Source organism: Malaclemys terrapin, chromosome 3, assembly GCF_027887155.1.
Source record: "Malaclemys terrapin pileata isolate rMalTer1 chromosome 3, rMalTer1.hap1, whole genome shotgun sequence".
NCBI classification, from domain to species: domain Eukaryota; kingdom Metazoa; phylum Chordata; order Testudines; family Emydidae; genus Malaclemys; species Malaclemys terrapin.
In genome coordinates, this window is record NC_071507.1 from 6990461 (window position 1) to 7017919 (window position 27459).

Below are 27459 nucleotides of genomic sequence, written 5' to 3' on the forward strand. Positions count from 1 at the left end.
AAAAAAGAGGTTTTTAAAAAGAATACATTTTACAGAATAATGCTTATAATCTTTCACAATGAACAACACTATTCACATTACATAGCACATGTGATTTCAGTACAAGGTAGCATTTTCCATCTTAATATTGAGTGCCTGCGGCTTTGGTGTTAGATCACAGATGCAGGTCCGGGCAACAGAATTTGGCTTGCATGCGGCCATGGTAAGCCATTGTCTTTCAGCTTTTGCGCTCTCCTTTCCCACATACCAAGCAAAGCCTGTTGACTGCTGCGGTTTTCCTGTTAACCTTCAGCAGCAGAAAACAAACAAACCCCCTCCTTCCCCCCCCATGAATTATCTGGGATGATCCCAAGTCCTCAGGGCAAATTAATCATTAAACGCTTGCTTTTAAACCATGTTTTATATTTTAAAAGGTAAAGTCACCTGAGGTCCCTTCCATGGGGTTATGGTCTTGGGTACTGGCTTGGGAGGGTACTTCAGTCAGGCTGAAAAAAAGATCCTGTCCGTTGGGGAGAACGGAGTGCTGTGTGCTCTCCGCAAGCTCGTCCTCCTCCTCCTCTTCCCCGTCCGCAGAATCCTCAGGTGTGGCTGATGAGATTACCCCCACCTCGGAATCCACGGTCAGAGGTGGGGTAGTGGTGGCTCCCCCTCCCCCCCGAATTCATGCAGTTCAGCATAGAAGTGACATGTCTGCGGCTCTGACCCGGAGCGACCGTTTGCCTCCTTTGTTTTCTGATAGGCTTGTCTGAGCTCCTTGACTTTCACGCAGCACTGCTCTGAGTCCCTATTGTGGCCTTTCTCCATCATGCCCTTGGAGATTTTTTCAAAAGTTTTGTCATTTCGTATTTTTGAACGAAGTTCTGCTAGCACTGAATCCTCTCCCCATATAGCGATCAGATCCAGTACCTCCTGTATGGTCCATGCTGGTGCTCTTTTTCGATTATCGGCCTGCATGGTTATCTGTGCTGATGAGCTCTCTGTGGTCACCTATGCTCTCCTGTGCTGGGTAAACAGGAAATGAAATTCAAATGTTCGCGGGGCTTTTCCTGTCTACCTGGCCAGTTCATCAGAGTTCAGATCGCTGTCCAGAGCGGTCACAATGGTGCACTGTGGGATAGCTCCCAGAGGCAAATACCATCAAATTGCAGCCACGCTAACCCAAATTCAAAATGCCAATATCTATTTTGGCACTACTGCGCTCGTCGGGGAGGAGTACAGAAATCGATTTTAAGAGCCCTCTATTTCAAAATAAATGGCTTCGTTGTGTGGATGGGTGCAGGGTTAATTCAATTTAACACTGGTAAATTCGAATTAAACTCCTAGTGTAGACTAGGCCTAAGAGCTAGATATCCCTAATTCTGGTCAGCTAAAGTGGTATGGCACACTTGAATATCTTGTTCCTACAAAATTATCTTTTCACTGCTAAGGGAGATATGCAAAGAAGGCTCACCTTAACTGAGGGCTAGCCAACACTAGAAAAGGCAATTAGGTCTGGCCTTTACTAATCAAAAGGGCTTGCTATGGAAACTAATGAACAAAACTGCTTCTAAAAGCACTAGCTTACAAAACAGTAGGACTTCTGTATCTCTTCTCTTCCAGACTACGCTGCCAACTTTTCAAAGCCCAGAGTTTTCAGTTACGAGGCAGCATGAAGACTTTGTGTGGCTACATGATACGCTTACTGAAACTGAAGAGTATGCAGGATTTATTGTAAGTGTTTGTTTTGCTTAGGATTGAATTTTATAATGGGAAAATGTGGTGCACCTAAGAGGAAGTTAGTAAGGATGTAACCCTGCTAAAGTAAATACTGCTAGTATTTTCTGTCTTGGATCTTAACTATGTAGATTCAATGTGGTTGTAACATAGCTTTGCTTTTATCTTCCCTGAACTGTCTGAAAACCCTGCCATACCCTGCCCTCCACTCTTTTAAGCTCACGGTATTGGAATCCTGCAGGTACTGCAGAGTGAATTTGTCCCCATGTTGGTATCATTCCTTACCCCATAGAAGCCTTTATGGAGAGAGAGACATTGATTACCCTGCTGCCAGGACTTTTGAGAACTTGACACTTCAGTGTTTGAGTCCAGGGATAGCAGCTGGTGGAGAGCCTCCGTTAGTATGGCTTCTCCAGGAGCCATGCTGATCGCAGGATAAACAGGCCCATGCCTCCACCTCATATGACACAGGATTTGTGGGTACTCTGGATGAGCCCTATTGCATCCACAAACTGCACTACACAAAACCTGGGTGAAAAGAGCAGTGGTACATTAGTTTACAAGGTAGCTATGGAAACTCCAGGAACCTTCACTACAGAGTGATAGGTACTTGCAACTAATACCATCTATTTTATATTGACTAGATACCTCCAGCGCCTTCAAAGCCTGACTTTGATGGTCCCCGAGAGAAGATGCAGAAACTTGGGGAAGGAGAAGTCTCTATGACAAAAGAGGAATTTGCAAAAATGAAGCAAGAACTAGAAGCGTAAGTATGTGTAGCTGTGTGTAGACACCAAAGTCAGCCTGCATCTTGATGGAGGATCTACTTGCATGGTAGCACCAACCCTGTTTAAAGTAAGGCTCTGGCTTGAGGTGTAACCTCACCATAACATTTTTAACCAGGTCTCTGTTTCTAGAAAGTCTTGGACTTGGTTAGATAAACCATATAAATGCCTAACAACCTTAGTACCTTTCCCAGCCCTGAAGAAGAGCTCTGTGTAGCTCGAAAGCTTGTCTCTCACCAACAAAAGATGGTCCAATAAGAGATTACCCCACCCAGCTTGTTTCTCTAACCTTCATAAGACATCTTTTGGCCATCACTGTGTGAATTCTAAAATATACTGGAAATGGCCAGGTGGAGACAGGAATGCTTGTTCAGAAGCCCGAGGCCAAAACCTGAAGCGTTAAATAAAATTATTTTTGTCAGAGCAACACTTTGTGCAGTGAAGCAGAAGGTACAGACTACACGTCTTCATCAGTGCTTAACTTTGAGATTTTTTTTTTCCCCTTGATCTTCCAGTGAATACCTTGCTGTCTTTAAGAAGACTGTGTCATCACATGAAGTTTTCCTTCAGCGACTTTCTTCTCATCCTGTGCTCAACAAAGATCGCAACTTCCATGTTTTCCTAGAGTATGACCAGGATGTAAGGAATCGTTCTCCATTTCCTCTGAACTTCTGGGACAGGATGTTAAGAATGCAGTCAGTTTCCATGAACTCGTTTATCAATTTTGTTACAACTACTGCAAATTCTAATCTAAACACACAATCCTACATAGGGTTTATACCAGGGGTTCTCAAACTGGGGGTCAGGACCCTTCAAGGGGTCATGAGCTGTCAGCCTCCACCCCAAACCACTCTTTGCCTCCAGCATTTATAATGGGGTTTAATATATTAGTGTTTTTAATTTATAAGGGGGGGTCGCACTCATAGGCTTGCTATGTGAAAGGGGTCACCAGTACAAAAATTTGAGAACCACTGGTTTATACTGTTATCTATGTAGGGTTGAGCAATCAACGTCTCGAATATCCTAGGGCCAAAAATTCCATCTCACTCAAAGCTTTTTTTTTTTCCGGGGTGGGGGTGGGGGTGTCTATATTCATGACAGAAATATCACTGCCTCAAAAGATAAATTGCAACATACAAACCAGGCTCGATTGACTTAAAACGCTGACTTTAAATTAGGACTTAAATCGGCAAACGGGTAACACGGATTTAAATCACTGATTCAAATCTTGTTTTGCATGTGTCCCTTTCAGTTGTCTTCCAAAAGAGGCTGATTCTCATGGGTGGTATAATTTGGTATTACTTTTTGCTAGCTAGGAGGATGCAATAGATCATGATTTGTGTCAAACCTAATTCCAAATTTCCAACTAAATGTGATTTAAAATGCATAAACAGAATTTAAAAATGCTTTAAATAAACCCCTTTAAATATTTTGAATATGTAAGAAAAAAAAATAAGCAAGTCATAAATTAAAAACATTTTGATGAACTTATTCAAGTGAGTGTTCACTGTAGTTAGGGAATTGAATTGACTTTTTGGTCGTCATGTCCTTCAAGATTTTAGACCTTGTAGATCTTTCCCATACCCACTTCTATAGATGGGCGGGGAACAAGCTATCAACCCTCACTTGGTTTCTCCACTTGAATAAACTAGTAATCGAATTGAACTAGTTGAATACACAAAAATGAAGAAAATAATCTCTGCAGAAGAGGCTACTGCTAAGCTGGGTTAGCCCTTCAACAAACTTTGATTCCAGGTGCTTAGCCAGTGACTTCCTTGAAGACTTCAGCAGCAAACATACGTCTCAAATATTCTTGGTTTTTAAGCATTACAGTAATGATAGGCCTTAACAGAGGTTATCATAATTCAGAACCAATTTTAAGTAGGATTATTTTTAAAGAAAAATGTACTTACTTTTTTGCTACAGGGATTTTTTTATCTACCCTGATAAAATTCAGCTTTAGAAAAGCCTGTGCACACCAAATCCTTTGTCTTTCTCCAGCTGTAAGGGCTGTTGTGTAACATGCCCATTACACAGCATCTCTGCTTTGTATGTTCCCTCTTTATTCAGAGAGATTAAATAGAAGCTGTTAAAATGCACCTTACTTCTAATGCAGCTGTGGGAAAGACTGTTCTAACATCCTTGTTCATAAATTTCTCTTTGTGCTGAATTCATTTAACTCCCATGTTTCTAACAAGAGTCCCTTCATTACAAGAAGACCTCTCTAGTGCTATAACTTGAAAACGGGAATTCTAGAGGAAACTTGCAATTCAGTCACTTTTAAAATATACCTTGATGTTTGTATTGCGCTAACTTCTCTTTGTATGGTGCAATGACAACACCAGTACAACATTAAACTTGAAGCATGTCTTTGAGTTACTTCTTACTCCCCTAAAACGTTTGTTGTTTTAGCTCAGCGTTCGGAGAAAAAATACCAAAGAAATGTTTGGTGGCTTTTTAAAAAGCATGGTGAAGAGTGCTGATGAAGTCCTCTTCTCTGGAGTGAAGGTAAGATGATTTGCTCCCCTTCAATCAGATCCCTTTTCACTCTTGCTTTCTACTATGTAGGATTGCTTTATTCCTGGTGCAGGTTTCGCCTAGCTTTGTCAAGAGTATACTTAATAACTTACCTACCTCATCTTTGCTATCAAGTCTGAAGGATCAGTTAAGCCAATCCATTGCAGAGTTGAGAGCACTTGATTGTGTCTGAATAGGTAAAACCTGCCTACATAGAGGAAGTACATGACTGGCAAGCTGGGGATGAAATTGACAAACCTGGGCTCCAAGGATATAAATACTGGAGTTGGACATCCAAGGAGTCAGTTTTGGTGGTTCTTCTCTCCCCCCTTCTCCCCCACCCCCAAAAAAAAAAAAAATAAAAAAAAACATCTAACTCTTCAGTATACAGTGAAGAGTCACCCAGTAATATCCTGCCAAAGAAACTGCTCTGAGTGTAGTTAACTCTTGAGCAAAAATGTGGTGGTCTGCTGAAACTTCTGCATATCTAATAGTACTAGAATGCCTCCACTCAGCTCCAGAAACAAATACATCCCACTGAAGTAGGGGGTGGGGGGAGATCAGGGGACTACTCCTGCCTGCAAGCACTGCCCCCGCAGCTCCCATTGGACACAGTTCCCCAGCCAATGGGAGTTTTTGGGGGTGGTGCCCACAGAGAGGGTCAGTGCGCAGAGCCACATTTCCTCTTCTCCCCCCCACCCCCCAAGCACATTGGCCCCTTCTGGGAGCAGCATGGGGCTGGGGCAGGCAGGGTGCCTGCCTTAGCCTCACTGAGATGCCGGAGGTAAGTGCTGCCCAGTGGGAGGCCACACCCCAGCCCTGAACCCCCTCCCAGAGCCAGCACCCTTATCTTCTCCCCCCCCACACATACCAACACTGTGCCCCAGGCTCTGCCCAGAGCCCACTCCCACACTGCAAACCCCTTGGCCCCAGCCCAGAGCCCACACCCCACCTCCAATCCACCAGCCCCATGAAAGTGAGTGAGGGTCGGGGGGGAGGGAGTGATGGAGGGCGTGGGGGTGGAGTGAGCAGGGTGGGGGCTCAGGGAAGGGATGGGGTAGATCTTGGGTTGCCCTTAAATTTCAAAGGTGATCTTGGGCATAAAAAGGTTAGAGACCCCTGCACTAGAATAATGGAACTGTTAACATTGAGTGAAACCTTGGGAGACCAGCCACTGAACCTCTGCCCCTTCAGACAGCAATGCTAATCTCCCATGACCTAAGCTTTTTCTAAGGAAATGCCATAAAATCAGATGTAAAGGTTCAGCTCCTGCTGACTGTAAGTAGAGAACTAGTCATCTTTGAAGTGTTCCTAACTTGGAGAGGTGTTGACTAGTGATGGACAGCATGTTGTAGCACAGTTGTTTCCGTAGACAATGAAAAGTTGAGGTAACTCTATACTACATTTCCAGTGTTTCTCCCAACCTTCTGAAGTGCAGAGCAACTGAGGCACGTGCATCGTGTGTTGCAGCTGCACTAATTAAGAGTTGAATGTGAAAGCTTTTTCTTTCCATCCTCAGTGTTAATTTTGCCTCTAAGTTCCTTTTGCTTTTAAGTGGATTACCATGTTAATGAACTTGGTTGCACTAAATACATAGTAAAACACTAAACTTTATAGTACATGCTGTAATACCAGTTATGACTGTAAGAACCATAACTTCTCAACTTTTTGTCATGTTTTAAATTGCTGCCCATCACATACCACTGGCCTGGAGAATCAGGTCTCCACCAAGCTGGGTGGAGGTATGTCAAAAGGAAAATGAAAATTCAGTGCCACCAGACTCTTCTTTTTTAGGAGTCCCTCATCACTTCTGCATAAAGAGAAAATTGTACTAGAGAAACTTTTTAAGCAGCTATGGCTTGTTTCATTGTGTACACTATGAAGGGGAGGCTAGAAATGTGTAGCGACACTTAATGGCCAGATTCACAACATAGGGGCAAAGGTTTAAAGTCTCTTACTGAACTTCTTGGTAAATGAAGGAGATGCTAATGCTCTAGCAGTGCAATCGGTCTAACATCATATTCTCTTTTCAGGAGGTGGATGACTTCTTTGAGCAAGAGAAGATTTTTCTCGTAAACTATTACAACAGAATCAAGGATGCATGCGCAAAGGCAGATAAGATGACAAGATCACATAAAAGTGAAACCTTTTTACAAACCTTTTCTATGTAATGTCAGTGTATGTCACTAGAGACAAAACTGACCGCATTGTCCTTGTTCCTGCAGATGTTGCAGATGACTACATCAGCACTTCAGCTTGCTTAAACAGCCTGGCTCTTGAAGAGCCCACAGTCACTAAAAAGTAAGCAAACCCACTAACTATTCAGTGAATACCTGATCTTGGACTTTTGTATGGAGTACTCCAATTTTCATTCTGTTACACAATAAACTGAGGTCCCCTCCTTGGTAATTAGTATCTCTAGTGTTGGTGTTCAGAGTTTTTCTATTTTATTTTTTTAATGGTGCTGTCAATATGGCACATCTAACTTTTTTTTGATGCCACATATCCACTTCCACTTAATGTTTTTAAATAGAATCCTAGTTGAATCCAGCAGATTTGGACTCTTGGTGCACAGGATGTCTGACCAAGTTTTAGCCTTCTAGAATCATAGAACTGGAAGGTCATCTTGTCCAGTCCCCTGCACTCAAGGCAGGACTAAGTATTATCTAGACCATCCCTGACAGGCGTTTGTCCAACCTGCTCTTAAAAATCCCCAATGATTGAGATTTCACAACCTCCCCTAGGCAATGGATTCTAGTGCTTAACCACTCTGACTGGACATTTTTTCCTAATGTTCAGCCTTAACTGCCCTTGCTGCAATTTAAGTACATTGCTGCTTGTCCTATTCTTGGAGGTTAAGAACAATTTTTCTCCCTCCTCCTTGTAACAACCTTTTATGTACTTGAAAACCGTTATGTCCCCTCTCGGTCTTCTCTTCTCCAGACTAAAAAAAACAAAATTTTGTTTAATCTTCCCTTATAGGTCATGTTTTCTAGACCTTTAATCATTTTTGTTGCTCTTCTCTGGACTTTCTCCAATTTGTCCACGTCCTTCCTGAAATGTGGCGTCCAGAACTGGACACAATACTCCAATTGCAGCCTAATCAGCACGGAGTAGAGTGGAAGAATTACTTCTCGTGTTGTGCTCATAATACTTCTAATACATCCCAGAATGATGTTTGCCTGTTCTTGCAACAGTGACACATGGCTGCCTTCTGGTGATGTCAGAATTTTTAGTGTAGAAGGGACCCCTGACTACCTGTACACAGGTTGGCCAGTCTTCTTCCTAGCTCCTGTAACCAGGTCGCACTGGAGTACATTGCCCTTAGCACATGTAGAGGAGCACCCACAACATGAGACTTGCTATATGCTGTTACTGACCGCTATCCCATGCACCTTCTCTTCCCAGAATGCACTGATACCATTCATTGGTTGGTTGTGGGTTTGGAGAAACACTGACTTACAATTGTCGGCACCAAGGCTCTTTTCTCAATGCAAGTCAGCGATTTGTTAATTTATCAGGCCAGTTTTTCCTGGGAGAACCATTCTGCATATGAGGCCTGAATGACTTGCATAAATAAGTGTGGTGCAATGCAAAATGTCCCGTCGAAGTGGTGTCCTGTAAGCATTATTAAACACTTCTTTGTGGCTCTAGAGCATAAAGACAAGCCCATTGGAACAAAGCTTACAAGTTAAGTAGACTCTCATAGCAGGCTAAAGCTAAAAGTGCCTTGTCTTCTCTCTCTGGTTTCAGTCCGGACACATTTTTTTACTTTAATTTCCTCATTCAAATAAGGACTTGTCTAAACATGCACCTACACCAGTATGCAAACTTGTGTAGGTTTCTGCTCTTGTACCAACACATCTTGTGTTCTTTAAGTGCTACATTACAGGTTTCCATGAAATGTAAGAATTTTTTTTTCTGTTCTTTTAGGTACTTGTTCAAAGTTGCTGAGCTCTTTGAAAAACTCAGGGTAAGAGCTTCTTTGAAGAGCTGTAAATCTAGGTTTCATTGTCTCTTGTTACGTCATTCCTATCTGCTCCTTTCTTCTGTAGAAGGTAGAGAGTCGTGTGTCATCAGATGAAGACTTAAAGCTGACTGAACTGTTAAGATACTACATGCTCAACATAGAAGCAGCAAAGGTGAGCCACCTCTGCCAAAGCTCCTCCTGTATTAGTTACGAACTTGCTAATTAGCACATGAGCTTGTGCATGTGTTTCTCTCTCCCCCCCCCCCCCAAAAAAAACCCCCACAACCAGGAATACAGCCTGAGTCTCTTCCCTGCCTTGTCCCTGGAAAAATAGATGTGCCGTGCATGTTTTCTGGGCTTTAATCCAGCAGAATGGAGTAGAGAAGTTCAGAGCAAAGTGTTGAGGGGACCCTTGACAAGCCACTCCTCCGTCCCCCCCACCCCCCAAAAGCAGGGATCTGCTAGCTGACAGCTTAAATAGCTCAGCGATTGTCAACTGGGGGAGACTCTCAAGTAGTCAAAACTCCCTTTTTACCACTTAATGTAAGAAAGCAGATCTTCAAGGCAGGAGGTCAAGTCTACCAGCCGTTTTAGTTCGAGTCTCTGAAAAGCCCTTTGGGTTTTCTATTGGATTGTGTTGTGCAACATTTTTTTTTTTAAATCTTAGTTTGTAAGAAGATAATCGGATCATAAGCAGCTGTACCAACTTGAGTCTTGCAATTAAAAGCAAGAACAACAATATCAGGCTAGATATTCAGTATGTAACAGCCTTTCATGACGAAAGGCTTTCGTCCCCAATCCTGACAGACACGTGCTGGGACTGGGTGACAGGATGGATCACTTGATTGCCCTTCATTCTCTCGGAAGCATCTGGCATTAGCTACTGTCAGAAGACAGGATACTGGGCTAGCTGGACCATTGGTCTGACTCAGTATGACTGTTATGTCCCAAGTCCCCTGAGGGTATGTCTGCCCAGCAAAGAACCCTGGGGCTGGCCTGTGCTAGCGGACTTGGGCATGCAGGGCTTTCATTGCTATGTAGACTTTGGGACCCTGCACAGCTGGAGGGTCCTAGAACTTCGTTTCCAGCCAGAGCCTGGAAATCTACACTGCAATAAAAGCCCCGTGAGCCCATGTCGGCTGGCCCTTGCCAGCCGTGGGGTTCTCTTTGCTGTGTAGATATACCATGAGCTGTCACCATTCTCATAAAGCTTGAGGGTGGGACTTTCAGAAGTGCTTCGTGTAGTCCTAATGCTGCTCCCATTCAAGTAATGGTAAACCCACTGACCTAAATGGGGAGAGACTTGAACTCAGTGCTAAGTGTTTTTCCCCCTCCCCCCCCCAAGAAACACCCTTTTATGTTTAAGATTAAAAATGGCACCTGCCTCCTACCACTTCTCATTGCTTTGTCATGGATTTGGTATGAACTTGAGTTCAGATTCCATTAGATCAAGTTTATGGTGGGACCTTCTATGTACCTTCAAGAGCAAACTTTATTGTTGGTCAGTGTTCCATTCTGATCATACTGGTGCTGTTACGAAGGAGGGCGCCATGCTGGGCTGGAGAAGATGTTTCCATCTGCACTATTTGCAACCCTAGCATAGCTGTGGTTTGCGTCAGGCTTGTACCGTGGTGTGTCTAGAGTATAATAAATGTTACTGCATTGGATCCTTCAGAGAAATGCAATACAAACACTCTAGCCCCTCAAACAGTGGCCTCAGTATCTTTAGTAGTTTTACAGGGCGTTGTTGATGCCTTAGAACTGTTCTTTTTGCAGAACACTGTTTTGTATAAGTATTTCTAGATTAGTGTAAATACAGTGCTAGTGTATCTTTGGGTGCTTCAAGAGTGACATTAATGGCTGCAGAAAGTCCTGCCTAATTTCTTCCTCCCCTTTGAGCAGAAGTATTCTGCTCAGGATATGAATGCTTGTAAGGAAGGACAGGCAACCCCAGGGCTCTAAGGAGGTGGATAAAATTGGCTTGGATGAAGGAGAGGGGACAATGGCTTCACGTTTTAAAACTCTTGTGTGACTTTAAATAAGTCTAAAGTGACTTTCCTGGAGCATCTATTATAGGCATCCATAAATAGCTGCTCTTGAACTGCAAAGCTACTTTCAGCTTCGTTTTATGCTTCTAAGAGGTAGGATCAAGTGCTCTGTTGGCTTAGAAGAACAGTTTTTGTATGAGGCTGATTGCTTGCCTTACTCGGCAACCAAAGCTCAGAATCCAGCACCAATTTCTCTGGATGTTACTCTTATTTGTATCAACGGAATCTAATCTTTTTATTTATTTTTAATTATTAAAGGATCTCCTATACAGACGTACCCGGAGTCTTGCGGACTATGAAAATTCAAACAAAGCCCTGGACAAAGCTAGATTGAAAAGCAAAGATGTCAGACTGGCAGAAGCACATCAGCAAGACTGCTGTCAGAAGTTTGAAAAGCTTTCCGAGTCTGCAAAGGAAGGTAAAACCTCATCACGGCACACTAAATTCCATTGATCCCCTGCATCCTTTCCAGGCCTCTCTGAGGGGATTTCTCCATAGTAACTCCATGGAGTACTGTGCTCCACAGCTCACCCAAAAATCCCATTTCTCCTAACTCTTCTCTCTAGGCTAGCAAGCTTTGAGTAAGGTAGTCAAGCGAACAACATTTACATCACATGGACAAGTCTCAGCATTTCTAATAATCAGTGACCTCAATTAAACGTTCAGTCATTTGATGTTCAAACTAAGCAGATCATTGTAATACTGAAGAAAGAACAGGGGCCTATCCTTATAGTGCTTTAATGGTCCTGCGTTTTCCTTTTGGGTTGAAGCTTTGTTCTTGCTATCTCCCTCCCCCCCAAGGGTAACTTTGGAACTAAATCCCTTCAGCTACACAAAGTCAAGATGCCCAAATGGGTGTAGGTCAGTGATCTATTTAGAGCAGTATTTGAGTCATGCAGGTCTAGTGTGAGAGGGATCTAAAAACAAGGCAAAACTCTTCTGATCAGAGCCCATGCACTCTACTAAAACATGCAAGAGGAAATTCTTGTTTTCCCAACAATCCTCACTCCCAAGCCTGCTCTACCAGCTAGGAGGGGCATTCTAGGGCAGAGCTTACAGGTCTGCCATACCCTCACCTGAACATCTGTGCATTTCTTACACAAGGGCAGGAGTGATCTGGGAATGCACATGCTACCAGCCAGAACATAAATGTACATGATTGCAGCTTCTCTTATGGCCAAATAATACAACTAGAGAACTGCACGCACCACTTCAGGAGTATAGGACTGAAACTTCAGAAGGTCTCATTTGGAGTGACTCTCTTCTGACTTGTCTGTCTGAAGGAAAAACTTGATTTAAGGGTTTCAGTACATGCATCACAAACTGAGCACACGTTAAGATGCATGACAGTGCAACTCCAGAGCACTAATCTGATCTAGCACCTAGATCAGAGAACTGAGAACTCAGTTCTACTTGGAGAGCTGCCTCTGACTTACTGTCACTTAGGGTATGTCATTTAACCTCTTGGTGCTGCTGTTTTATTGCATATAAAATCATAACCTCCCACCCAGTTAAGTAAACGTTGGATGTAAGGGTCTCTAAGCACTCTGCAAAGTACTTGCTTTGCATAAAAGTTCATGTAGTATTGCAGCATGAATGACTAAAGCTACTCTATAATATACTGCACATTGCATTCACCCACTGCTACTTAGGAGTATGTTCATAAGTCTAGAGTAGGTTTGTGTTTTAAGGAGAGAGGAGAAAACAAAACAGTTGACTCCCATTTCTGCTGGACTGTCTAGAGTATCTAGTCAGTATCTGTCTCTTATTTATCAGAGGGGTAGCCATGTTAGTCCGGATCTGTAAAAAGCAACAGAGTCCTGTGGCACCTTATAGACTAACAGACATATTGGAGCATAAGCTTTCATGGGTGAATACCCACTTCGTCAGACGTATGTTTGAAGTGGGTATTCACCCATGAAAGCTTATGCTCCAATATGTCTGTTAGTCTATAAGGTGCCACAGGACTCTGTCGCGGTCTCTAACTTAGTCCTCTTTCATTTATATAGCAGTCTCTTTTGTGTATGTTAGGGATTCTGCAAAGATGTTAGGTTCCTACTACAAATAGCTTAATCTAGGACTAAGCACAAGGGATTCAAATACATAAACAGATGAGGTGAGAAGCACTGTCTAGTGGGTACTGTGTTGGGGCCCCATGCTTCATGGTGGTTCTCTTGTGCTTCTAGAAGGTCTGGCAGTCCAGCAATGGGTAGTCCCTCTTGTCTGACTTGCCTCCATGCAGCGAGGAGGTGCGACACATTGTCTGACTGCCAGCCTTTCCTAGATGAGGTAAGCCACAATTCCTTTCCTTCTGCTGATTCCTTACACATGGAGTCTAGCCCCATGTTAAGTAGGGTTTAAATGGAGTTAGCTCCCTTTCTCCTGCGGTACCACCCTATAGTCAGTCTCCCTATGCTGCAAAGGCATTCAAAGTGCAGATTCCTGAGCTGTCCACACTATTGGTTTTATACTCTCCTTCTAGGAGGAAACAGGAGGCTGTAAGGGCTACTCCTTGGAGTCCTTGGGTCTACACTCTCCAGAATTTCAGCTTCTTGGACACTGTTCTTCAGAGGAGGAGCTAGGCAGGGGTGTCAAACTTGTTCTGAATGTTGCTTGTAGTCTGAATCACGTTAAGATGGCTTGACTTGCAACCATAAGAATGTAAACTTTGCCAATTAAACCATAAGTTTGGCAGACTGACACCATGTGCATGGGGGTAGAAGTAAAGGGCAAGTCCTTCTGCGTTTCCCCACTTCCCCAGAATTTAATGTTCCTATATTCCCTCCCTCTTGTGTGTAGAACTGATCAGCTTCAAGCGGAAGAGAATAGCAGCCTTCCGTAAAAATCTAATTGAAATGGCTGAGCTGGAAATCAAGCATGGGAAGGTAAGAACCCTCTCCCTAATGTAAAGTGCACAGCTGTAACACCACATCAGGGACCACAAACTCCCAAACCTTTCTCCTGGTGCAGTTGCTTTTTTTTACTCTGGTTGCACATTACAGGATTGGTTTTTCCGTGTAAAGCTAAGAATTACATGCAAAACAATCTTTTAAAAAGGCTAAGTTTGAGTCAAGTACTAAAACTAGGAAAAGCCAGATTGGGTTGGCCCCTGTGTGTATGATGATTGCATACTAATTTTTTTTCAACAGGCCTCTGCAGTATTCTGTATGGCGGATGCTCAGGGATTGAATATCCAGTACGGATAATGAGGCAGCTTGTAGGACCCCTGCCTCATTCGCTGGAGTAGTTGAAAGGCGTAGAGAATGCTGCAGGAAGAAGATAGGACCCAGTTCTCCCGGGTCTCTTCCACAGACTCTCTGTGCCGCTGCACAATCACTTAAATTCAGAGGTGGCCACTGTGTTCCTCATCTTCTGAGAGCCCGGCTTGAGACACCTGAGCGTCATTCATGAGGTGCTGAGCACTCAGACCTCCAAATAGTCCATGGGAGCTGCAAATGCTCAGCGCCTCTGAACAATCAGACTGCGGGTATCTCATGTGGGCCATTAATCATTCAGGCACCCACAGTTAGTGGACACTTGCAAATCCTGGCCTTGAATCTCCCTGTGCCTCCGTTTCCCAGCTGTAAAATGAGGAGGGTACTTCCCATCTCATAAGCTGCACAGACGATCTTGCAAATGCTTGTTCTATAGTGAGCACTGAATGAGATGGACCCTGCGGGTGGAGGAGGATAGTATGTGACTCCATAATTAAGGACTCTATATGCACACTTCAAGGGGCAGAATTAAGGTTGCTTGTGCAACCTTAATTTTGGCACTTCCTAACTTGTTTGCTTGTCTGTGCAACCTTAGCATTCTTCTAGTGGTCTTTGTAGTGGTGATACTAAATGTAGCTTTCAGACAGAGTCCAGAAAATTCAGCCTTTCCATTTTGAGAGCATCAAAAGTGCTAAGCTCACTTGTTTCCAGAATGTGAGAATTAATTTGGTGCCTGTTTTTGATCCCACACTTCTCACTGAGAATTAACTGTCTTCCCTTCCAGAACAATGTCTCTCTCCTGCAAAGCTGCATTGATTTGTTCAAGAACTAAGGCGCCTTAATCGGAAAGAATGTGAAAAACCAGCATCAGTTGCACTCCGCAGCCATTGGAAGATTTATATTTAGCTTGACTTAGGTGAAAATATATAAATAAAGACATTATCTCAAACATTTTGTTTGACTGACTAATACTTAACCATGTTGATGCCAATGTATTGGCTTCCATGGTATAAATGAAAGCTGAATTGCATATGAATTACTTGGATGTAGCCAATTTCCTGTTGAGAGTTAATATCTCAAGGTGGGCAAAAAGTACAAGTACTAGATTCCAGAATGTTGACCAGTTTTCTAATGATAAAAAGGGGCAATTCTCTCCAAGTGTGAATGAAATGTAGGTGGTATTGCAATCTCTCTATAAACGATTTTAAAGAAGTTCATATTTGGGAGGGTCTTGTGTACATTAAGCAATTTTATAAAGTAAAATACATTCCACTTCATAGACAGATTTCTACTACAGTGTATTTTGGATTTCTATAACTACATTCAGTATTTGTACACTCAGCAATACAGCAAAAATAAAGATGTCTAATACTATGAAGTGTGTTTCTATAAACAAAATGGCCTTGTATAATCATCTGTAGATGGGATTTAAACCCCCATGTAGTTTAGGGGAAGATTGTTTTCATATCATGAAAACCTGTTGCACACTGAATACCTAACCTGAATGATTGTTGCAATTAAAGGCAAAAACAAGACTGAAGTTGATACAGCTACTTATGGTCTGATCTTCTTACAAACTAACAAAATTAAAAAAAAAAAAAATTGCACAATACAATACAATCCAATAGGAAACCTGAAGGGTTTTTTTGAGACTCTTGAACTAAAATGGCTGGTAGACTTGATCTCCTGCCTTGAAGATCTGCTTTCTTGCTGTACTTTGCATCCTGGCACTTTCCTTTTCTCTAACTTGTAGCTGAGCTCAGGTTGGTTGTCCTAAAGAAATACAACATCTCAGTATGTTCTGAGTGGCAGGTAAATTGGGTATTGTCCGTGCAAGGATGGGCAAATTGATCTCAGATGTTTACAAAAGAAGGTTGTCCCCATGAATTTCATTATTCCACTGTATACTTTGAGCCTGTATTGTTTTTCATCAGTGCTTTATGAAAGAGTAATATCATTGTCCCCATTTTACAGATGGGGGGGTGGGGTGGGGGGAACTGAGGCATGGGGCTATGACATGCCTTGCCCACTGTTCTCCAACAGGCAAGTGGCAGAGGTGGGAAGAGAACCCAGGTCTCCAGAGTTCCAGTGCAGTAGCTTTAATTTTAATCAGCCACCACATGGCCTAGACAGGATCAGTTTAGCTGGGCAATAAGTGTGGCCCTGTCTAAAATGCAGTTGGCTAGTCATAGAACTAGCCACCTTCCTTTCCCTGCCCTGTTGCTACATCCTGTTCTTGTGTCCCTGCCTTGATCCAGCATTAGTCCTTTCACCTTTCCAAGATGGGTAGAAACTAACACAACAAGCAGTCCAACAGATCTGCTCTGTTGCTTATCTGATAGGCCCTAGAGCAGGACTTGGGGGGGCCTTGCTCTAGATGCTGCCTTAAGACAGTATTGCTGCCTTGAAGAGTTTGCAGTCTGACAAGATGGAGTAAGTAGGTGTAGCACTGCTGGGTGGGGAGGGGTATAGGAAAGGATAAGGCAAGTTCTAAAATGGGCAAAGTATCTGTACACAACTTCTTTTAAAGAAGGAAAATAGACTTGAATGGTCTGTGCTGCCTTATGAGTAGAGAGGCTGAGTAGTCTCTCAAAGCCTGCTTTACTCTTATTATAAATTCAAGGTTTCATTTGCCCATCCTTGCACAGTCATCAGTAAAACACAAGGCATATCCACTACACTGCCTGTAGCCACAGCTCATCTAGCTGCAACTGTTTTGCTACCTCTGGCAAGAGCTGAAGTTGTTTGCTTCTGACTGTCTAAGAGGTTTCCAGGGAAGTGGGACAATAGTACTATCCCCAATGTATCTCTGCTTTTCTGTAAGGTTTAGCCAGAACCTTTCTCCAGCCCTCTCCTGCGTGGGTTCCTGCTGTGGATTTAAAGAAACACTACACTACCCTCTTTAACCCACTTCTTTCCTGTGTAAACCATCTTTAGCAAGAACTAGTATTTAAAACTGTAGATGTAAGTGAGTCAGTGGGGTCAGTAATTGTCTAGATCAGGTGGCCTTGGTGGGTTTTAGCCAGTTGGTTCATGTGAAAATAGCAGACTCCTGTGAAGTAGCATTGATGCTCTATCACCATGGTTATCCCCTTTCTCTCAGGCTCTTGCAGGAGTTCAATTTGGTTACAGGATTCTGTTTCTTCTGCCTAGATCACTTTGATCAGCCTAAACCATGTAGGGTCTCTGTCTGCAGCTCCTTCCTATGGTAAAAGCTACAGCTGTCCAATGCTTTCTCATCAGTTTGATTTGGGAGGGGGTTTCCTGTCTCAAGTTTGGGTATATTTCAGGCTCCATTGTGACTTAGACCATGTCTACAGGAGCACTTACATAGGCAAAACTCTTGTTTCCCAGGGTGTGAAAGAACCCCCCCCCCCCAGCAATATAAGTTTTGCAGGCATAAGCGCTTGTGCGCACAGCGCTACGTTGGCAGGAGACTCTCTCACTGACGTAACTGCCGCTGTTCGTTGAGCTGGTTTTATTGTGTCTACGGGAGAGCTCTTCTGTCAGTATAACGTGGCTAGGTGAGCAATCTTACAGCGGCACAGCTGTGAGCTTGGAAGTGTACACATGGCTTTAGACTAAGCCTAAAGGTCATGTTGTGTCTTGGCCTCCCATCCTCTAAAGCAGGGACCCCTTACTGGGAAAACTTATATAGTTTGCACAGCTTTCCAAGTCCCCAGCCCCCAAATAGTTCAGCTGGGCAACCTCTTGCAACCAAGGGAATGACCCTGTCAGAATTGACAATGGGGCTGTGTGTTGGAGAATTCATAGCAGTCTATACTGCTTTCTCCCTCGTGCTTGGGGGTGGTAGGGGCTAGCAGTGATTGGTTTGAAACCCTATGGGTCCCACCAGCTGACAGCCTAGAGCTGGTGAAATAGCCTGACAAAAGTGTCTTGAAACAGTTCCGTCACCAGCTGAATTGTGGGGCCAGTGGAAAAACAGAATTACCAGGAAAAGTAGCCATTAGCTGCCCATGTCATCTTTCTGTAACCACTTTATTCTCTGAAATAATATCCTATCTAATCCTCCCTCCCCAAAAGCAACCTGCAAGCATTAGTTCCTGGACTCTAGTAGTGTGGGAGATGTGGGGGAGCTGAAGGAGTGGGGCCCTCACTGGTATGAAGGGATGCTGGACTGCCAGATGATTCACCTATTGCCCACAGCCCTTAAGGGGAGTGGTCAGTTGCAGATCAGGCTGTGGGCCTTCCCTGAGCTGCCGCTGTCCGCCTTTAGAGGTCTGTGCTCGGTGGCCAGCAGTTTGCGGCTGGGACAAGCGAGTACAGTATATGCAGTGACTGCAGAACACAATAGCAGCCAGCAGAGGGTGCTATTGTATTTTTTTCTGAGAGCATCTTGAGATGTGCGTGTGCAGATGCTCTGTGCTCCCAGCACCTCACTCCATATACGGTATGTACCTATAGGGAGGGAGCTGACCGGCTTTCAGGCCAGTGAAGGGCACTAGTTCTCCAGCAAATACCCACTGGATGCTCCTGGCTGAGCCTGGTGGCTACTGATCTGACAGCAGTAGTGACTACAGCGAGGCGGTTGCTCCACTGTGGTTAAGATTGTAACTGAGTGTCCACTGTAAAACTGACTTCTGTCCACTCCTAACATTTAAAAAAATTATATTACCCTGAATCTTAATGGGTTAGTTCTGTAACCCTGGGAGACTGTCACCCTGACAACTACTGTGATTCACATTAGGGATTTATTCTGTGGGCCACTTGAAATATATGGTGGGTGAATGCAGTTCCTTAATTCTGTTCTTTTCCTTGTCACTTTCCAACATATAATTGATTGCCCGAGCGGAGATCTAGTGCCTTTTAACACTGTGGGCAAGGACCTTGCATAAGCAGCGTTGCCATCTCTTGCAATATTTGGTGTGTTTCTTAAAGCCTCAGCTTCTGGAATCAGGTGAGTGGGGAGAACTATCTCTCTTACCTCCCCTCCCCCCCCATTTTTTTTTTTGAGCATTTCTAGCCCTCCTGGTTGGGTCACATCTTCAAACTTTCCTCCACAAGTGCATTACAAAGGCTAAAAACACAGAAAGCAAATAAACAGAACCTAAAATGTATTGTTCTTTAGACATCTCCTCAGGAGGTTTTAAGCCAGTCTCGTCATTTTTGAACTCTGGCAGTTGGCAATACCGCGTAACACAACTTGTTTTCTTTTGGAAGCACACTGGGGGACATCCTCTCCGGTGTATTTACTTGCTCTTTTTTCATGGAGTGCTGTATTGTTGTATCATACTGGGGCAGAGTTAAAGTTGTTAATGGCGTGTAAGTGCCTCGTATGAGGAATGTGACCATAACTGCATTTCCTGGGGTTTGAATGTTCTCTTTTAAGCTAGCATTGGAAAGGTTACACATGCTTCAAACCCAGCTATGCGCATGCAACTTTAATGAGGGATTCCCACTTAAAACGACATTGATCAGTCATTGCACTGCTGTAATTTAACTGACTGATTTGCACGTATGTTGTGCTGATGTAGCTGTTTCAGTTAGAGGAGTGTGTGTGTGTGTGTGTGTGTGTGTGTGTGTTTAATAGAAATAAATACTGGTAAAAACCCTCTGGTGGGTGCGGTTCTATCAGTATAAAAATACATTATGCTGGTATAGTTACTCCCCTGCCTGCAGAGTACTAGTTACATCCATATAAAACACACATGAATATCACTGGGGAGGTGGTCCTGCTGTAACTTGATCACAATCAGGTCTTGACATCTGAAAGGGCCCTAGCTCTAAGGATTTCCTGATAGGCTATGGGAATAGAACTGGTTGTAGGTTCCCCTCTGACCCCTCCCAATCCTGTGGGTGGCAGCCTTGGACAGCCTTCTACAGCTGGTAACTAACAATTTGTGGCATGGATTTACAGCAGGACTATAAATAAGTATCAGTGGCCCTGCTGGACAATCCAGCTGTTTAAATGGCACATCTGTTCTGCGTTCATGCAGTAGTTAGAGAAACGTGATGGCACCAAACAACAAGCTGCTGCCCCACAACCCATCCATCCATAAATCTTGGGGGCAGTCGTGCTAAGATGACACAAGACGTTGCCTCAGACTTTCTTTTGTAATTGGCTAATGTTTGCTTTGATTTCATTTCCCTTGGAGCTGGGCCTTGCCTAAGCCTTTGGCAGCACAAATGGACCAAAATGGAGGTGATTCATCTTAAAATAGAGGTTTTAAAAACCCAGCTCTGTGACTCATGGGGTCACACAGAGGAGCGACCAGCTTTCATGTAGGATCCCGCTCAGGAGTGAGTCTGTTCTGGTTGTGCTTATCCACCAGCTAGCCTTTAGGCATGTGCCTAGAGCTAAGCCTTTGCATTGGTGTGAGCAGAGCGGGGCCTTAAATCACATGCGGTAGAGTGAGACTTTCGCTGCGGTGCGTGGATTGTAGCTCGACAGTCACTTCTCTCTCCTCCTTTTCAGCTCGGTGTAGGAACATGGGCAGTCGTCCTGGAGGAGGAAAACTCTTCCTCGCGCTGGTTTTCAACCTCTCCTCCATCTTGCTGGCAGAGACGCTGAACAGATCAGCCAAGCTCTTGGGTCTGTTTTTTTGAGACGAGGTGGATGATTCTTTTGTATTCAGGGAACTACAACTACCACTGAGGTGGACAGGTGTGCAGCAGTGAAAATGAGACCATTAGGGAGGGGATAATGCTGTAGGCATTCACTGACCAGCTGTATGCCCCAGCGTGGTAGTTCTGGGCCTGTGAAATGAGCATCGGGGTATGAGGGGGTCAAATTGTGGAAGGATCAGCTGCAGAACTTTTGGATGGGGAAGGCCAGGTTCCTGGATCTGTGGGTTGAGCTTGTCCCACCTCACCAGTGCAGAGATACTAGAATGAGAGCTGCTTTGGCAGTGAAGAAATGGGTGGCCATCACGCTGTGGACAGCCAGTTTGGAGCTGGGAAATCTCTGGTGGGGTGATTGTCCTCCAGGTGCAACAGGGCCATTCAGCGGGTTCTGCTGCGCAGGACTGCGACTCTGGGTAATATGCAGGAAATAATAGATGGATGTGATGCATCAGGCTTCCATCCCCTGTCTTACCTCTGAATACAGAAATGGGGGACTTCTCCATGGTTACACAGGCGCTGGTGGAGCACCTGGCGTGTTTCACTGATTTTAGTGTTGGCTGGTCAGGGAAGGTGTACGGTGCTCACCTCTTTAAGGATACTGGACTTTTCCAAAAGCAGGGAGATTTTTCCTGGGCTGCCGCGTTCACATAGGAGAGGTTGCAATACCAATTGTGAGTCTCAGGGACCCAGCCTTCCCTTTGGTTCTCTGGCTCCAGAAGCCAAACCCGGGCACATGGACAGCAGCAAGGGAAGATTTCGCTATTGGCTGAGCAGGTGCTGGCTGACCATGGAGTTTGCCTTGGGCTGATTAAAGGGGCAATGGAGATGGCTTTATGGCCAGGCTGGATCGGAGAGAGCCAGCTGTTCCCACAGCTGTTGCTGCATGTTGTGTTTTACAGAATATTTGTGAGGCCAAGGGGGAAATGTAACCAGCATGGTGGAGGGAGGATGTGGACAGACGGTCTGTGCTTGCAAGCAGCCGGGCACAAGGGCATTTACCGGAGCCCACCGGGTGTTGAGCAGATACGGGAGGGAGCCTGAAGCATGCTGTGCCTAGAGAGTGTGCTGCTTTGTGGTGTTGTGTGTTACTTTGTGACTACACAGTCCCTGGCCAGGTTATGAACTGTTCTCAGTCTGATGAGGGGTTACTGACTGGTGGGGTTGCAGCTCTGTACTGTGCGACACAGAAAACCAGTTATGGGGATCACAAAATAGCCTGATGACGAGATAATACACCCCAACCACACTGCTCAAAAGAGTGCACAGTGCTGGCTGCACCACAGGTCACGAGCATGCATTTACTCATAGCAGTTCTCCTTCGTGTCTCTGGGGGGTGAGTGGAAGGTATATAATTGCAGAGCATATAGGATAGGGAGATTATATGTTCCTGGCCCTTGACGTCTATGCAGTATAACGGGTGCTGGGGTGTAGGCCATTGGATGCTTTCTCATCTTGGCCTTTCTGCCTTTCCTCCAGCAAGCGTTTCCTCCGTTCCCTCATCTCAGACTCTGGAGTCGAGACTCGTGAGCGGCTCCCGGAACAAAGCAACCCCGTGCTCTGGGTGTCCCTAAACTCTGACTGTCACAAGCTGGGACTGGACGATGGGATAGATCACTTGCTGATTGCTGTCCTGTTCATTCCCTTTGAAGCATCTGGCCACTGTCAGAACCCAGGCTACTGGGCTAAGTGGACCATTGTCTGACCCAGTTTGCCGTTCTTATGTTCTCATTTCTTTCTTCTCCTTATCTTGGTCAGTCTTTCAGCAGATTTGGAGGGGGTGGCTCTCAAAGATACCATGATCAAGGTCTATTATAAACAACCAGACAAAGTCATTGTTAGATTTTTTTGAGGCTAGCAGACATCAACAGGCCATGACTCCCGAACATTTCCCCCATATAGATCTGCATAAAAATATGACCAGAACAGTGTCCTAGTCACTACCACTTGATTCAGGGCCGTGCAATAGCACAGGCATGGTGAGTATATGGGGGTGCTTTTCAAATCCCATAGTCGTGTCCTGGCTAAGTGCAGGGACAGTGTGGTAAATACTGCTGAACTTATTACAGGCAGTGGTGACCCTTGTGGGTATATCGCTGCGAAGGCGCTAAAGGCCTAGAGAAGGCAGCTGCTCAAGATGGCTCAAGGTTGCCGGGCCCATATACTGCTGAGTCCCTCACAGCAACAGTGACCCCAGAGCTCACTGCAGCGTGGCATGGGAAGTGTCGTACTGTAGTGGGAGAAACAAGGCAGCTCTTCCCAGATACATGCAGGCAAAGTGTCGGAAACTTCAGAGAAATTGTGCCAGAGGACAAAAGGGACGTCCAGACCAGATGACCTGCCAGCAGAGAAGAATTGTTGTCGCCAGCGAGTTCTGGGAGCAAAGTCCCTGAGCCAGCAACAGTTTCTATCTCTTTCCTGAATCCCAGCACAGCATGTGAGGAATTTGTTTGGGGCTTTCAGCCTGTCTGCACTAGAAAAGCTACAGTGGCACAGCTCCTGTAGCACTGACATTTACTACAGCGACAGAGGAAATTCTTCTGTGGCTACAGTAAATCCGCCTGTCTGAGAGGGGGTAGCTAAGTCAGTGTCTACACTGGGCTTAGGTCAACTTAATTACACTGCGTAGGATGTGACTATTTTTTCACAGCTCTGAGCAATGTAGTTAAGCCAACCTAACTCTGTAGGGTAGATCAGCCCAGTTTTGAAAACCAGAATATTGTGTTTTGAGCTAGCAGTCCTGCATCCAGTATGTTCACAACAGGGTTTCAGCAAAACATGCTGCCCGACTACCCAGTCACTGGATGGGCAACTACAAGCATTCCTTTGTATTCCCAATGTATTTAATTTGGATGCCGAAGCACTGGTTTGCATGTATTTCTTTTTGGGGTTGAATGCATTGAATCATAGATTTCTTTTATTGTACTAGAATTTTTTTTTTCCTGTCCGCACTGGCGGAAGTGTCCCGGTAGACGGCGTATATCACTGGGAGGTGGTTTAATTTGAACTTAAGTACAGCCATACTGGATTGGACCAATGGTCCATCTATGGATTTATATAGTGGCATTATGATATTTTCTGTCTTATCTATCCCTTTCCTATTGGTTTCTAACATGCTGTTCGCTTTGACGGCCGCTGCACATTGAGCTGATGTTTGCAAAGAGCTATCCACAATGACGCCAAGATCTTGTTAAGTGGTAACAGCTAATTTAGACTCCATCATTTAAGAACATAAAAACAGCCATACGGGGTCAGAGCAATGGCCCATCTAGCCCAGTATCCTGTCTTCCGTCAGTGGCCAGTGCCAGGTGCCCCAGAGGGAATGAACAGAACAGGTAATCATCACGTGATCCATCCCATCACCCATTCCCAGCTTCTCACATTTTGTATGTCTAGTTGGGATTATGTTTTCCAATGTGCATTACTTTGCACTTCTCAACATCGAATGGGCGGGCAGGAGTTTGTCGGTGGGACTCAAAGTGGAGTGTGGACGCGTGCGAGGCTGTGCTGACCCAAGGCCCGTGTTACCGGCAAAGCTCTGTAGTGAAGACCAGGCCTGAGTTTAATTTTAAAAAACATTGTTTCTCGCCTTTCTGGCTGTGGAGAAAGCCTTCCATGTGGGTGTGAGCTGGTCAATGCTGGTAATTCACTGTACAGCCATGGGGTGGGAAGGGAGACCATGGGCCTCTCTCTCCAAATCCCAGGGCTAAGGAGAAGCAGAAACAAGGGGCAGGTGGGGCTGGTTCACAGAAGCTGGGGATGTTAGTGGAAAAGCCACTAAAGAACTTCACTGGAGTGTTGGGTGCGCTCTCCACTGGCAGGAGGAAGGATAGTCTTGTGGTTAGAGACTGGGCTAGGACTTGAAGAGCTCTAGGTTCAACCCTTGGTGGTTCTTCGAGTGCTGTCCCTGTGGGTGCTCCGCTCCAGGTGACGGTGTGTCCCGGTTCTGTCACAGACTGTGTATGTGACCTTGAGGAGATCAGTTCAGCAGAGGTGCTAAGGAAGTAGGGGGGCTGCCGCACTCCCTGGCTGGCTTGAAGTGGTTTCTATCATGGACAGAGTTTTCAGCTTGATTCAATGGTTCTCAGCGCCCCTACACTTAGGCCCAGATCTTCCAAGGAATTTAGGTGTCTAACTCCCATTGGTTTCATCAATCTCTCTGTGCCTGAGGTCCCCATCTGTAAAATGTGGGTAACGATATTTTTTTCTCCCACCCATAAATTTAATTGTCTGTCGACTGTAAACTCTTTGGGGGCTGGGACAGTCTCTCACTGGAGCAGTGGGGCACTGATCTCCGTCAGGGATCCTACTGTAATATAAATAATTATTTCCAATAACCGCAAACTAGAATTTCCCAGAAAGAACCAGGAGCGGGCTAAGAACATTCTGGTGGGCTTTCATAGAGGATCTGGCACGTGCAATCATCTTAGTGAAATCAATCCTAGCAAGAGGAACAGAGATTCTGCAGAAATCACATGAGCAATGAACTTTGCAGAGCCCCCTTTTGTGGTCTGAGGAATCAGGGCATGACCCAACATTCTGTGATGACAGCCAGCTGTAGTGGAGGAGTTTTGCCGCTCCATGTGGGATAGCGGTACTGAAAAAAGTCCTTTTTCAACTTGTGCTTCTCTGAAGAAATGGTTGAGACGCGACCATGGCCAAGGAGCACTGATCTGCAGTTCATTCATTCAGAGGGATCCCAGACACCAGGAAACCGGTAGAAAATAAAGCTGACTGCACCACAACCAGGATCTTGAAGGTAATTGCTTGTGTGTAGAGCTTTAGATCTCATGCAGTTCACTACCTTTCCTGAAGGTGGAGGTGGTTTGCATCCCAATCCTATCTGCCACTGTAACCTTTTATGTTGAAATGTCCCCAATTAATATTGAGTTGTTCAAGACAAGGGTGCCATAAAATCCAACTTAGGTTTCAGGTTCGAGCCTCTAGGTCGGTTACAGAAAATTTGCCTAGTAGAGGACCACTAGGTGACACTTTAATGCTAAAACTAAACTTTTTTAAAAATGGAAAATCATCAGCTAAGCAGACAGGCGTGCAAATGCCACTTACACAAGACAATTAATGATACTTACACTCCAGGATAGAATGGTGTATCAGTGGGGGACAGGCTTATAATCCTGGAAGCTAAGGGTAACCTTTAGATGGTAAGTGGAGTTCTCCCCCTATTTAGCAAGACTACACTCTTTATAATCCATTATAACACTAATTAACATTAAACTGCCCCTTACCACAATTATATTTTCACCACTTCCTTATTGGCTATTTACAATACACATTATTTCAATGTCCTTCCCATTTGATCAATATTGGTTGTCTTATTAAAATGCTTTCACAATTCTCCAAAACACTCATTTAAAAACCTTGCTCAAACCAGTTTTTAGCAAATCATAAAGGTCACCCAAGCCTGGCTCATGTCCTTGCTAACTCTTACTTGCCCATAACACCGTGTTTCCAACTTATCTGTAACTTTCTCACACTAGCAACTTCAATTTCCCATACCCCTCTACACTCAAGCTGATTTAGGCCCCAATCCTAACTTGAGCATAAACCATCCTATAGGCTACACCCCTTCTACATTGCAAGACCCTGAATTAGTGGAGGTGTTTACTTGTTTCTCGTATTTATTATCATTTGTATTAAATCGGCACCAAGCACCCCCAACTGAGATCCGGACCCCATTGTGCTGGGTTTAGGGCATACATAGGCCCAGATCCTCAAAGGTATTAAGGTGAAGCCAATGGGAGGTAGGCACGAAACTTCCTTTGAGGATTTGGGCCTAAGTGACAATCCTGGCTACGCCAGCTTTACAGATGGGGAACTGAGGTGTAGAGAGGTTAAGTGACTTGTCCAAGGTCCCACAGGCCATCTGTGGCAGAGCTGAGAATGGAACCCAGATCATCTGAGTCCCAGTGCAGTGCTTTAACCAGCTTCCTCTCATCTCTTCTTGCCTCAGCCACTGAAACGGAGGCCTGGCCCCCCTTCCTCTGGGGAGCAGCTGACTTGCTTGGCGCTGTTCGTCACGCAGTCTCAGCATTGTGTTTTGTTTCCTCAGACAGTCTGTAAAGTCTGTCTCGCTTCTGTTTGCAAACCTTCCCAGCCCGTTCTGTTGAGTAAATGCTCTTGTGAGTTGGGGTCAGCGTGTGTGAAAGGAGTGGCAGAAAAGCATTTCACATGCATTTAAAACTAGCCTGCGGCGTGGGTCTGAACTGTTGTCCTATTGCAGGGATCCTGCTGCTAGAAGATTAACACAGCTCAACTTTCCTTTGAATTTGTGAACAAGTCTGTTTAAAGCAGGCTCAAGACTTTCTCACCCCATCTGCTGTCTTCAAAACGCTTAGCCGTTGAATATCTTCTCTCCCCCCTCTCCCCCCCGAGTCTGGAAACCTAGGGTTACCATACGTCCGGATTTTCCCGGACATGTCCGGCTTTTGGGGGCTCAAATCCCCGTCCGGGGGGAAATCCCCAAAAGCCGGGCATGTCCGGGAAAATCGGGAGGGAGGGCTGGGCCGGGGTCGCGGTGCCGCGCGCGCGGTGCCGGGCCGGGGTCCAGGGGCACAGTGCCGGGCCGGCAGCCGGGCCGGAGCCGCGGGGTTGGGCCGCCGAGGGGATGC

The 27459-nt window shown here is 45.0% G+C and overlaps 1 protein-coding gene across 1 annotated transcript in view; it reads left to right on the forward strand.

Annotated features, from left to right (window-relative positions):
* SNX5 (sorting nexin 5) overlaps positions 1-15622 on the forward strand; it is a 34595-nt gene extending 18973 nt beyond the window's left edge. Inside the window, exons 3-13 of the mRNA XM_054023450.1 lie at positions 1600-1710; positions 2358-2479; positions 3014-3137; positions 4911-5006; positions 7049-7154; positions 7241-7316; positions 8949-8988; positions 9071-9157; positions 11292-11451; positions 13833-13918; positions 15033-15622. Of these exons, the coding sequence (XP_053879425.1) occupies positions 1600-1710; positions 2358-2479; positions 3014-3137; positions 4911-5006; positions 7049-7154; positions 7241-7316; positions 8949-8988; positions 9071-9157; positions 11292-11451; positions 13833-13918; positions 15033-15080 (1056 nt within the window). The 3' untranslated portion in view covers positions 15081-15622. The remainder of the gene's footprint in view (positions 1-1599; positions 1711-2357; positions 2480-3013; positions 3138-4910; positions 5007-7048; positions 7155-7240; positions 7317-8948; positions 8989-9070; positions 9158-11291; positions 11452-13832; positions 13919-15032) is intronic.
* Positions 15623-27459: the final 11837 nt, after the last annotated feature.